The sequence below is a fragment of the Perissodus microlepis genome, chromosome 6, assembly GCF_051167445.1.
Source record: "Perissodus microlepis isolate ML-2025 ecotype Zambia chromosome 6, ASM5116744v1, whole genome shotgun sequence".
NCBI classification, from domain to species: Eukaryota; Metazoa; Chordata; class Actinopteri; order Cichliformes; family Cichlidae; genus Perissodus; species Perissodus microlepis.
Genome location: NC_140466.1, coordinates 36686085 through 36699919, shown reverse-complemented (window position 1 = coordinate 36699919; position 13835 = coordinate 36686085). Strand labels below are relative to the sequence as shown.

Below are 13835 nucleotides of genomic sequence, written 5' to 3'. Positions count from 1 at the left end.
CAAAAAGGTCAACACCAGGGAGGTTCAATGATATTTTTATTCTTAGCGCAAATACACAGCGATACAGTAGATCTACAATTCTGCTACAACTTCCCATCAGTGTTCTGGGTATTCGCAGAAATTTTTTTAAAAAGTCACATTTTAAAAATGAATCAGTCTGTGTTTCTTATCATGTCCTATCAATAAGACTAAAATTCTATAAGAGAAAAAGGATAAGTTTAATTTGCAAAACATTGAGCAAAACATTCAGTACTTACTTGGCATATGATCTCACTTGAAATATGATTAAAATCACATTCCTAACAATGTGCAAATCCAAAAAAACCTGACTGTATGGGCATGGACATGGAATTTCTTTGGTTAGTGCTAGTTTGGGATGGGACTTTTGTATCCTTTGAATGCTTGGTTAGATTATGACGTGGCAAATTTAGAAGCTGGGGCATCACTTTGGGCTCTTTGTATTTTGGAATCATTCGTGAACAGTTTTGCATGGGGTTGTGGCTTAGTGTGCAACAAAGTGTTGTCAGTTTAATGATTTCTTTAACTTTGCCTGTCAGTGTTTGTATGTTTGACCAGCCAGTTCATGCCTGTATATTCTCGGTGTGTCTGCAGATGTTTCTTCCACAACTGAAAGCCAACACTCAGATGGAGCATAAATAACTTGAAGAGTGCGATTGTATCCTATGAGACATAGTTCTTTATTAAGTATTTCACATACAGTGCCACTCACATACAAGCATTTACTTCACAGTAATACAAGGTTACATACAGGGTCTCAAATCCATAAACAATCCGATTTGTGATTTATTGAATGTTTGTTACCATGGTGACTCTTAACACACTTAAAAAAAAAATCTATCCTCGTCTATGCTGCCAGGAACATTTAACAAATGAACAGTAGCCAGTTATCAAAAATGAAAAGGAAAAAAAGTCACGAGAAAAAGAAATGAAATTGAAAATTTGAATGTTTTTCTTGAGCATTCATACATTTTACACGGGTTATCTGACGTCTCAGCGGTTCCCTCCTTTAGGTCGATTAGCTTGGATATGGGAGAATAATGACATTTGGTGTCCAGTGACGGACTGACTCTGCAAGCAAACTGTGGTTTGTTTTATGATGAGTGGGATTGATACTGTAATGTAATGGCTTTGTTTCCTATGGTAATCCTAACCAAAGGAAACAAACCCAAAACAAAACTGTACGGTCAGAACGTCTAACAGAATTCAGATGTCAGGACAAAACCAGAGACATTCAACTGGCACAAAGACAAAACAGTGCCAAAGTTACAAGACATGGTTGTTTTGACAAAAGACTGCATATAAAAGATGGAGGCGGTTTAGGTCTGAAAGTAAAGCCAGTGTAGAAATGCCTTGAACCTGCATTCTTTCATCTTGTAAGTTTATGGTGTCAATTAGTAGTTTCAAGCTTTTAAAAAAAAATACAGCATGTTCACCTTGCAAATTATAGTCTAATTTAGAGTAAAATAGATGAAAAGGCTGACTAAGCTGCACAGCATGGACACCTTTTCATTGGCTAGGTGTTATTTTTTTGAGTATCTAAAAAAAAAAAAGTGCATGGACTCAGTCACTCATCTCGGGTCACACGAATAAAAAATGTGTTTATTCAGTAATGTGTCGAATCGTGTTTTAAAATGGAAAGAATATCACTGGCTAACGATTTTATGCCATCCGTTTGTTTTGCAACCAGGACATCTGGAGGCATCAAATTGGGACTTGAAAAACGACTGGGTGATGTCACACATGCTGCTGACAGCTGAAATGCTCCGTTTGAGGCTTGTACACTGGTCTTCACATCCATGTGGGTGACGTTATGGTGGTTTCATCTATCTTTTATATATATTCCAGTCTATGGTTTACCAACACTAACAGACTACTTTGACCCTTAACTTGTGACCCTAACGAACACCTTCTTGAGGAGTTTCTAGTCTCAGTTTGAAAATTTGAAGTATTATTTAATACAACATGGTGTTCACTTTTTGTAAATACAGTCCTTTGTAAAGAAAAAAAGCCACTAAAGAAAAATATGAGGCCGCAGTTTTCCTCGGTTTCTCAGTCAGTTCTGCCCCGTGCTCATCACGTCCAGTTTCAAAAAACAAAGACGATGACCTGCTTCAAAAGCAGGTGTTCACGAACCAATGCATGACGCCGCTGGGGGCACGCCCGTCTTTTACGTGCAGTTAAAAGTCACCAAAACTTTGTCAAATAAGTGAGCTACTTGGGAGTCCATGTGATGTTTGTTTACACACTCTGGTTTACTTGCAGAGAAACTAAATACCAGCTACAAAAAACTTTACTGGTGAGCAAAGGCTACTTTGAGAGTGTAATCAAGTGTAATTGCACTCCACTGACACGGGGCTCTGCATGTGTAAACTGCTGTAATGCACACATTATTACACATCCGATTTTAGACTCACACCACCACCACCACCACAACTACAGAAAAAGGCAAGGGAGGGAGGGGGGGGGGGAAAGACAGAACACAATTTGGTCTTTCTAAAAAGTAGCTGTATTTTGATTTGGATTCTTTTTGGCTGAAGCAAAGCGGTTTCAGAGAAGAGGACAGGGAGGGCGAGTTCCAGGGAGGAGGGAAGGACGGGTGCTCAAGGTTTGGAGAGGGGAGGTGTAATTGTGGCAGTAGCTGGTAAGGTGCAATGAACTAATTTTGGGGGGTGTTTTATTGTGTACATGCTTTTTTTCTGTGTGCGATTATAAGGGCAGGGACTGCAGATGAAATAAGATAAATAACCAATAACTGCAATGATAAGACTTCTTATATTAAAATAAATTCAGAGCACTTGTCATTATTTCCCCAAACAAGAATTAGTGATGCATGCACAGGCATTGTTCTCCTTTGAATTAGAAAAAAATAAATCATATTCAGCCTATCAGAGGTTACAATGCTGCAGGTTTCTTCACATCTTATTTTAATAACGCACTTTTTCATCGCTTTGTTTTCTAAAAGCTCCCGAGAGTCTGAGTTCATTTGCTAAAGTTAAAATGAGGAACGCAGTGAAAGCGCTGTTTGAAGGTACATTTTAAAAATAGCAGATGTTAACACCCAATCTATCTGCAGCTTCGCTCCAAAAACACGTCCCTACAGTACAACCTACAGTACATCTGTACACAGGCAGGCGAGAATTGGGCAGGATTTCATCAAAAGGGGTCAAGTGAAGAGGGGCTGAATTGGGCGATGAGATCACCATGGCAACGAGGACCTCCGTGGTGCGGAGCACGAGGGAATGTGGGAGGGAGTTTCACGCTGAAGTGCCCCCAAAGTGGAAGGAATCGCTCTCTGCTTATTTTTTTTTTCTCATTTTTTTTTACGTGCTTTCAGGAGATTCTCGTGGCCGCGGTCCAAGCGCCCACATTAATGAACTCTTCACACGCTCGCACACGCGCTCACACTCACACCCCATTACATCACGGATAATAACACTTATATAACAGGACCTCGCGGACACTGAGGTGATTACACCGGGCTTACATCAGTGTCAGCAAGCCAAAATAAATACACACAGAAATCCATGTTCCTCGCTGACGATGGCAGCAACACAAAAAGAAAATATGTACACGGAAACTAAACTAAAGGATTGCACATTTCAAGTGGGGGGGTTGGGGGGGGGGTTACGCTTCACTTTCCTCATCTTGGTTTGTTCTTGAGTCACAGGATGAATTCAGCTTTTTTTTTTTGAAAACTCTTATTATTCTTAAGATTCCTCAAGGTTACAAAAAACAAGGTGGCAAAACAAAATGAATCCACCCATTCTGCAGGCTGCTCGGGTGTTTAAGGACATGTCGAAACTAAAGGCGAGCAAACCAGAGGACAGGAAAGATGAGAGGCATCACATCGCGCAGCCCTGCAACAGAAAGGAAAGCAAACATTTCAGCATAATCACAAATATGTCATCTTAAGGCGTGAATCGAACCAGCGTGTTTGTTGTAGCCAACAATACCCCCACCCCGAACAGCCTCTTTCAAATATTGTCAGCGCTGCGTGACCAAAAGCATCAGGGGACTCGCGTGGCAAACATGTCCTCTGAAAATTCATAAAAGTGCCCTTATTTTCTATTTCACCCGGCTCATATTTCCGTGGAGTTGATAAATATTCACGCCTGAATGCCACCTCTGTCCCCAGGGGCTGTTTAGTAGTGAGCTTTTTTTCGTCTTCTTCCCCCCACTGTGCTCTAAAACTGAAAAACTGAGCTTTTTTTCCCTCTTTTCTTTTTTTAATTTGCGAAGAACAAATGAAGGCGCAGGAACTGATGGTACTGAGTGGCAGAAAAGGAAATACAGAAAAACAAAACAGCTCTCAGGTTTCTTCTACAATAATTTGTTTGCCTATGGTAACGGCTTGGTTTTTTTCTTCGAAACATAAAATGATTCCACACAGCTATGAAATAACCATTCATTTAAACTCTTAAAGGTCCACATATACGACACATGCACATGGTGGTATGTAGCAAAAGGTCTCTACATAAAAACCTGTGTATTTCTTACCCCGTAATTCATCCAATTCATTGATTTGATTACACTTAAAGTCATTTTTCCACAGTAAACATTTATGAACAGCCACTGCTTTTACTCAGTAATGGTCATTTTATGACAAAAAATAAATAAATCAGCAGTGAGCTTTTGCTTTGAAGGGTGATGTTCAGTGTGTGGGTGTACTTAAAAAGATCTGTGATTCTGCAGCGACTGTACAGACTGTATTTAATTTTTACCAGGGATGGGCATTTCAAGCATAATTACAGTCGCTTATCATATCCGAGCAGTCCTCAACTGCCACCTTCTGGTAACAGCAGGACATTACATACAACCAGGTGACACCCCCCAAAAAATTATGAGAAAAAGAAACAGTTATATAAACAATTTGAGATTTTATATAAATAAAAGTGACCTATTAAGCTCAGTTCCAGTTCCACACTTTTATTCCTGGACTGTACTACACCCAGTATGCATGTTTGTGCACCACCGTGCTGCCTTTGGATAACGCATGGAGTCATCTAGACTAGCTTTGCATGATTATGCTCAAAATAATCCTTATATATCTTATACTAGGCTGTGGGGCAGCCTCTTAAAAAAGCCACCTTAAGTAGTCTTTAGACTGAACTTCTGTCTGGCAGAGATTACTATTATAATGTTAAATGGTCAGATATTCTAATAAGACGTTCTGTGTTATGTACAGGTAATCTCATTATAAATAACTAAATAAATGTATTTTTTAAGTAGTTATTTGTAGCTGTTTATAGTGGAGACAGAAAAAGGTGCTAATGCCAACTTCTTGTGTTGGACTGACATTCAGTGAGCCAGTTACCCACTTTGCTTAGATTCTGTCATCATATCATGGACATGTCACCTGAAATCTACTTAACAGATTTTATAATTAAGTTTAATTTCCACTACTGAGCCATTTAACGGTAACAATCATCAATTCGGTGGACAACTAATTTAGAATTCATCCAATGTGCACAATTTTCAACAGGCTTGCGCTTACCTATACTCTTTTAGACCGGTCTGTTGTCCACCTCATATCAGATCGTGCCTTAAGGTCCAAATTAGTCCCCTCAGCCGCACAAGAATCCGGGTCACTGGCACCAAGTATTAAATCCCGGTTCTTTTGTATTCTTTACGGCCAAAAAGACACAGCTCAGAAGTGGTCCTTTTACTTTAAAAATGATCTTTATTTTACATATTCGGGATATGGAGACCTGAACACAAAACACACAACCTAAGGTCTGAAGCACAAACGGAAGCCTAAGTATTTATATACTTGTTCTCTACGTCACACCACACTTTAAGTTTCGATCAAACAGCCTAGTTGGTTTCACTTTCTAGCTGCAAAAGCACGCTCTGCAAAAGCATGTAATTTCCTGTCAGCACTTTTTGGCACAGAGTGTACTCAGAGTTAGGCCTTTCTTATAAAGCAATATAATCAGCATATAAACATTTAAGATGATAAATTTAAACCTCAACATCGCCTCTGAGGTCCTGCTCAGCCAAACTTACCCTGTTTACTCCCAGAAGTAGCGCAGGTACCATATAGTTTCATTCTTGAGCTGAGGACCAAACAGAGGGTTGGTCTGGGCCAGAATGGCTATCAACCAACTAGAAAGAGAAAGTGAGAGAGAGCAGATAAATGACAAAGCACCGTCAGTGTGGTGAAAGAACATGGGTGCATTTATGATGGTTGTAACCAGGTCACGGTACCATTCGATCATACGAGCAGGAAAAAAAATCTGATTCCAATTGAAGCAACTTTAAAAAAAAAATGATTCTGTTTAGGGCTGTTCGATATAACGATATATATCGGATGACGATATAAAAACGTCTATCGTTTCATTTTACGCTATCGTTTGTTTCGTGGTGTCGCAAAATAAACTGTTTACGGCAATATTTTTTCATTGTTTTGATGGTCACTGTAGTGGCTATATTCATTTCTTAAAAGTTCTCTCTTTCTCTTATATTTTATATAACCACACTACGGACGGACAAGCGCCTGTTTTTATGCGTTGTCGTTAGCAACAACGACCGTAAAACCTTTGCGTGTCCGCTTGTTTATTTTCCACATAAACCTTTCACAATAAAGCTCAAGATTCTGTTGAGACTTCAAAATAAACTGAATCACGTGAAAGATTATGCCGAGTATTTATGGATGAGAAGCAAAAAAGAGCCGTCAGGTGCTAAAAAATAAACCTTAGACTCAAACGTTAGAACAGGCTTTTCCCCGCAGCACGCCGTGTAATAAATACTCACAAAGAAAACGGCGGCCTTTACAACTTATGTCTAAAAATGTATCGTTTCATGCATCTGTTAAAACACTCGTTTCCAGGTACACGACGCCCAGCTGGAAACACTTCACGCGAGTCGAGCTGCCCGAGATTCACAGAATTTACAGAAAATGTAAAATTTTTGAGATTTATATCGTTATCGGGATGATAGATTTCTTATATCGGGATATGAGATTTTGGTCATATCGCACAGCCCTAATTCTGTTATAAAACGTTATCAGTTATTTATGCCAATCATTACTAACAAGAAAAACAAGGAATTCAATACCATCATAATTTCTATCTTTTTAAAATACAAAACTGACATGAGAGAGAGGAGTGTGACCTTCATCCCTCTTTACTGGACTATAAGTCAGACGCTCTTCTGGGAACTTATTATAGAGTCAATTTAGAAAAAGTGATTAATAGCAGATTAAGATTAAGATTCAGGCACAGCAACTTAAGCAGGATGCTTATTTGTAAAGGTGAAGAAAAAGGAGTGGTGAGGGTCTAAGAACCAGTTTCTCTGAGTGGTCTCGACTGAGACGACAAAATTACTTTTTATCTTTATGAAAGCAAAAGGACACTTCAGAAGATGTGGACAAAGAATCGAGGCAACGACTGACTGTTAAAAGCAGGATGTAGAACTGCCCCACATAATAATAGTAATAATGAAAAACAGAAGAAAGATGAAATTCCAATCTGGCTCCTCTAAATGTCAATGTGTTAGAAACCCTCCAACACAGTTTGCATCAGTGTCAGCTTACACAAACACTTTCTGTTATTATCTCAGGGCTTCAGTAAAAATACCAAAAATAAGAAAAAGAAAACAGATTGGCTGTAGTGTTCTATTTGTAGCCGGTATCTTCTGAAGTACTGCTGAAGTTCTGCCAGAGGCAGAAAACTGGGTTATAAATTAGCTGAAGCCAACTGTAGACACTTGTAGAAAGCAGTCTGTAGCCTGAGCGAAGGAAGAGTTTAATCAATGCAGAGAAACATGAAATGGAAAAGAAGGTCTCCTCGTTTGTTCACTGCGCTTTTAATAAACCGGTTAAAACCTTTTCTGCTTTTATTTTTCTTCCTGTAAGCCAATCTGTCCATGTTTTTAAACGCTCTTCATAAATAAGCTTGTTATTATTTTTGGGAAAAGAACAGCAGACACTCACGACACACAGCGAGATTTGTGGAACAGATCTGTACGGCTGATCCAGGTACATCATTTCCAGGCTAAAACGGTGCAAACAGTGTATGTTTACAGTATGAATGCTGTTGTTGGTGGAGGTTTATCCTGAGGGTGCCCAGCTCCCTCTAGTGCTAGAATGATAATCTTATTTATGCACATCCCACCTCTCCTTGCATCCCCATTTTTAAATCCCCCTTAAAACGCCGACTGCTTTCAAACTGAACATTTCTGATGATAGACCAGAGGACCAGAGCCCTCCTACACATTTGCAGGTCCCCCACAGAGCCATAGCCAAACAAGCGCAGGGTACTGGTGTTCCCTGAAAATGAATGCTGATTGCCATGTCACTTTGCGTATATGCCAAACTGCTGTTTGTTTTATAAAGCATTTCAGTCGGGACCACTATGCTGAGAAGAATATTGTTACTGTTGTGGTCGTTTTCATCTGCTGTAATTTACTTTAGCTGCGCAGCTCTCCTCTGGGACCTCTTTTGACCATTCCATGTGATTACACACAAAGCTGGAGGCAGTGATAGAAGAAGCAGGACTTAACCGCAGTACAGAGCAGATATTAGAGACAACAAACACATTGATGAAATATGAATACAAATATTAAAACACACAGACTGCAGACAAACACAAACTATGAATTCTTTTTATTTCATGCTGAGGGGGATGAAGATGTTTTGGCTACGAGCTGCCATCAACATAATCTGCTGATTTTTCCACACTGATTCATTGGGGAGGCTGCGGGTTGCAAAGCAGTTTGCAGCTGTGCACCAACTGTAGGCTACATGAGCTTAAACAGCAAACCCTTTATGAGATTTATCAAGGATAACAACTGAGCCATTACTGATACTTCCTGCCACTGAGATCTTTCAGTCTTTGTTACCTGTCTGGGTTCATTCCTGTGTTTCAGTAGTCTTATTAGTATGCTGGTATTTTAAATGTAGATATGGACAAATTACAGACACATAAGGCCAAATGACAGATTTGAGACAGCCCCACTAGGTGCATACACATATATATGCATCTACAACACTGGGACACTTTAGAGTTCATATCTTTTTGAGTTTGACCTTCGTTGTGCTATCAGATGAGAACAAGCCTGGTTAGTTTTCTCATCTTTCTGATTTCTGTCTCAACCAAACCCCAATTTGTGCTCTCTCTCGCTCTCTTATTGCACTTGGGAAAAACAAAATAAAACTCGTGTCTCAGCAGGAATCAGCTGGCTGATGGCGTTGCTGTGACTCAGCTCGTCAGGTGGCAGATGTTTTACAAGGTTTGTTATCAGTGTGTAACTTGTAGGACCTCCAGCACACACGGGATGTTGTTAACCCAATGCAGAAGTATCCTCCTCGTAAAATGTAAAACAGATGTCCCATTGGGCATAATTAATGCTTTTGAGAGAAAGAAAGGAAGAGAGCATCCATTTTCCTTGATTTCCCTCGCCTCCCATGAAAGCAGCATGGAGCTGTTAGCTGATAGAAATAATGAGTTAAAAGTTGGATTTTAGTTGATTCAGTTGAGTAAAAGTGTAAAAGTCTGTTGTGTTTTTATTGGTGAGAGTTGATCCACAAGGTTTACAAAGCGTCTTATTTTCCTTGACATCAAACAGCACGTCTATCCTTACTGCAGAAGGCGACCACTTCCAAACTTGGCTCGCCTTTCTACACAACTTAACTGGTTCTATCTGGGTCTCATCTCCATTTTCACCTTGTTTATTGACAAAAGTGTCAACACATTTCATCAGAGTTTTTGTCCTCATGCATTATCATCTTGTTTTTGTAGAAGAAAACTATGACGAACATTATTGCTTAATTAACAACCTATTCATCACTGTTGCTTTTTAAAACGTAGCTGTAGATCTTCTCGCTTCATGTGTATCAGCATGCACGGGTTTCCACCACATGACCTGCTGCAGGTTCTGACTACAGTGACTCTCCAGCACAGAGCAGATTTTAAAGAGTAGAGCAAGAGTTACGTGTGCAGCTGCAGTCCCAGATGTTGGAGTGTGGGTGACTGTGGGAGTGAGATCGTCAGTGGGCAAGCAGCTGAATGACACTGAGGACTGGCACAATATCAGCCTGGCAAGAGTTCAACAGGCACACAAACAACACACAGGAAGGGCCAGACCTCAATGGTAAGCAGTGACTGAACTTTCAAAATAAGAGCAAGGGGACTGCCTGCTAGTGTTGTTCTGTCAGATAAATTGTAAAAAAAAAAAAAAAAAAAAAAATCCTAACGTGAGTCACCAAATATATTTCCACAGCAGTCAACATTCCTGGGCAGGTCACTGAACTGGTCTGTGTGTGAGGAAACACTGATGTTTATCTTCATACTTCATATGTTGGTCACTAAAATGCTACAGCCACAAAAAACATTTTATTTACAGTAAAAAAAAATAATAAAAAAATAACATGGTTTCATATTCTTATGAAACCAATGGTAACTTATGACATGTATTTGGCAAAAATTTACCCTTGGAGATAGAGCCAGGTAAAAGGACCCTGTCCCCTCTGTGCCTCTAAAAATTCTCAATTTGCTAGTAAGCCTGTGGCACATACAAATCAAATCAAATCAAAATTTATTTATATAGCACATATTAAAACAACAGTGTTGACCATAGTGCTTCACAGTCAGTAAAAACATGAGACAATGAAAACAAACAATAAAACAGGACAACAAACAATAGGTAACAACACAATAAGCTAAAACAGCCAACTAGTTAGAATCAAAAGCCAAAGTAAAAAGATAAGTTTTAAGACGTGATTTAAAAGACTGGATAGACTCGGCAGTACGAATATGAACAGGGAGGTTATTCCAGAGTCTGGGTGCCACGGTTGCAAAGGCCCGGTCACCTCTCGACTTCATTCGAGTCCTAGGTTGTGCTAGGAGCCTGTGATTGGATGATCTAAGTGCTCTGTTGGGATTGTATAAGAGGAGTAGTTCAGAGAGATAGGTGGGCGCTAAATTATTCAGAATTTTAAAAGTGAACAAAAGAATTTTAAAATCTATGCGATATTTAACAGGGAGCCAATGTAGTTTGGCTAAAATTGGAGTTATGTGTTCATAGATTCTCGTACCTGTTAAAAGACGCGCAGCTGCATTTTGAATTAACTGAAGCCGGTAAAGAGAAGAGTGTTGGAGGCCCGAGTAGAGGGAGTTACAGTAGTCCAATCTGGATGTGATAAATGTGTGGACAAGCTTTTCAAGGTCCTTTAAAGGAAGGAATGGCTTTGCTTTAGATATGTGACGCAACTGGCAAAAGCTGTTTTTTACCACAGTGGAGACCTGTTTCTCAAGTTTACAAGAGCCCTCCAGGAACACTCCAAGGTTCCTTACAGTGAGCGAGAGATGGCTAGCGAGAGGGCCTAGGGCATCAGCTAACTGGTCTAGCGGAGTGTGACTACCAAAGACTATGATTTCGGTCTTATTCTCATTCAATGTAAGAAAATTATGTGATAACCAAGTTTTAGCTTCATGCAAACAGTTGAACATCAGACCCTTTATTAGTTACACCTCACTAACAATCTCTATCTTTCGCTCTCCAAATCTCACAGGTGCTCTATTGGATTAATATCTGGTGACTGTGGAGGCCATTGGAGTTCAGTCAACTCATTGTCATGTTCAAGTGTTTGAGACGATTTGAGCTCCAGCGTGTAGCAGAAGCCATTTCCCCAAATCATTACACGACAGCTAACTTGAACTGGGGACACAAGGCATGGTGGATCCATGCTTTCATGTTCCTTATGCCAAATTCTGACCAGACCAACCAAAGGCTGCAACAGAATCTAAGACTCATTAGACCAGACATTGTTTTTACAGTCTTCCTTTGAAAATGTTTTGTGAGTTTGTGCTAAATAAAAGAGCAGGAGTGGTAACGGTGTGGTCTTCTGCTGCTGTAATCCATCGGCTTGAAGCTTCAAAGTGTTGCGTGCTAAGAGATGCTTCTGCACACCTCAGTTGTAACGAGTGGTTATTTGAATTACTGTTGCCTTCCTATCAGCTCAAAGCAGTCTGGCCATTCTCCTCTCATCTCTGGCATCAACAAGGCATTTTAGCCCAGGTTACTGCTGCTCACTGGATCACCATTGCTTGGCACCAACAGCCATTCCCCATTCAAAGTCATATTTTAATCACCTTTCTTATCTATTCTAATGATCAGTTTGAGCTTCAGCAAGGAGTCTACATATCTAAATTCTTTAAGTCGCTCGAATGTGATTGGATGATTAGATCCCTGCATTAATGAGCCCTTGAGCAGGTGTACTTAACAATGTGGCCAACATGCAAAATGACAACAGCTACATACCAAAGAAGAGTAAGCAAGTAGGTACTTACAACAAGTAGCAACAGATCGCTGTAAGGATCAGACTGGTGACAATCACACTGTCAGAGAGAACAGAGGAGTCAGAGTCACACGTGCCCACTTTTACTATTATAACATTCATAAGCAAACATTATTAAAATTAGATCCCGAGTCACATACTGAGCAATACTGGACATTAATGCACAAACGATAGAAATATTGTAATCACACAGTTTTTCAAGGAGACTGGCCCTGACTCCACGACTTACAATCTTCCCCGTACTCTGCTTTTTACAAATAAAACCATCAGAATGACTTTTGTCCAAACGAGCCCACATTATCCCTGCCGACTCGACCTTTGAAATTACTGGTAGTGTGTGTGTGTGTGTGTGTGTGTGGTTGGATGGAGGGATAGCTGAATGACTGTTTCGTGGATGACGCTGGGCCTCCATCACCAGAAGAGGATCAGGAACACGCTCGCGCGCGTCGCATATGTCTAAAGATTCTTTCCGACCGACACAGCGAAAACACTGACAGCAAGGAAAATACAATTATAGTTACAAAGTATAATGATAATACTGTCAAATGAAAGGGAACGCAAAATGATGTCGTTAATTGTATCCAATTAAAAGCAGTTACACCACCTACCCCCGATTGGGTCCTTTGGGCACTAAAAACGGAGCTACGACCCCCACCAACGCCCATAACGTGGTGAAGCAGATCATCGGCAGGGCGAGAGAATGATAGACCATGGCTTCAGTCCGCAGGACCCCGCAGATGTACAAAAAAATCTCTGCTTGTCCTTTTGAAGATAAAGATGCTTCAATGGCCGCTGAGCCAGTCTGTCGCTTCTGTTAGGGACCCGCCCAAATCAGTCGCTGCTGTCGATGATTGGTTGAAAGCTCTGCTAAAGCGACGTTTTATTGGTTCAGCCTGCTGTCTTTCAGCATTACAGAACGGGGGGATTGGACGGATGTATATGCCAGCAGATTAGAGGCAAGTGCAGACCCCCCCCCCCACACACACACCATCACCACATCACACACCAGGCTTTCAGCAGAAATCTATATATTTAATTAATTAATTAAACCATAACAAAATATTAAAATTTCTAATAAGTTAAGTTTCCCTATTTGTTTTTCTGCTACAGCTTCTTATTGTATACTTCCTTTTAGTAAATGGTACCGGTATTCTAAACATCCAAATATCATGTCACATTTGACCTCTGACCTCACTGTTACATTTCACATCTGCTCAAGTTAACCCTCAAATACATTGTTTTTTTTACAAACTGAACTGGAATGACTGACTGTTCACTTTATAATTTCAAATAAAGTTCGGGAAAAAACCCCCCCATTGTTTTTACTGGGCTTCAAACGGCTTAAACTGCATCTAAAAAGAAGAAAGAAAACCAAATGAGTACATATTTAAATTTGCTGTCTTATAAGCAAAATTTGGTGCTTATGATACAGTAGAAAATGTGTTGAGAGGCATTTGATGTGAATCACTATGTCATTTGTATATGCTCCTTTGATGGCTTTACTGCAGGATTTAAT

At 40.0% G+C, this 13835-nt stretch overlaps 1 protein-coding gene across 1 annotated transcript; it reads right to left on the bottom strand.

The window, feature by feature from the left end:
- Window positions 1-674: 674 nt before the first annotated feature.
- On the bottom strand, window positions 675-13152 carry atp6v0e2 (ATPase H+ transporting V0 subunit e2). Its single transcript, XM_084932164.1, has 4 exons — window positions 12928-13152; window positions 12312-12359; window positions 6028-6126; window positions 675-3878 (listed from the first exon to the last, which is right to left on the bottom strand). The coding sequence occupies exons 1-3, from the start codon at window positions 13029-13031 to the stop codon at window positions 6033-6035; spliced, it is 246 nt and encodes an 81-aa protein (XP_084788290.1). The 5' UTR covers window positions 13032-13152; the 3' UTR covers window positions 675-3878; window positions 6028-6032.
- Window positions 13153-13835: the final 683 nt, after the last annotated feature.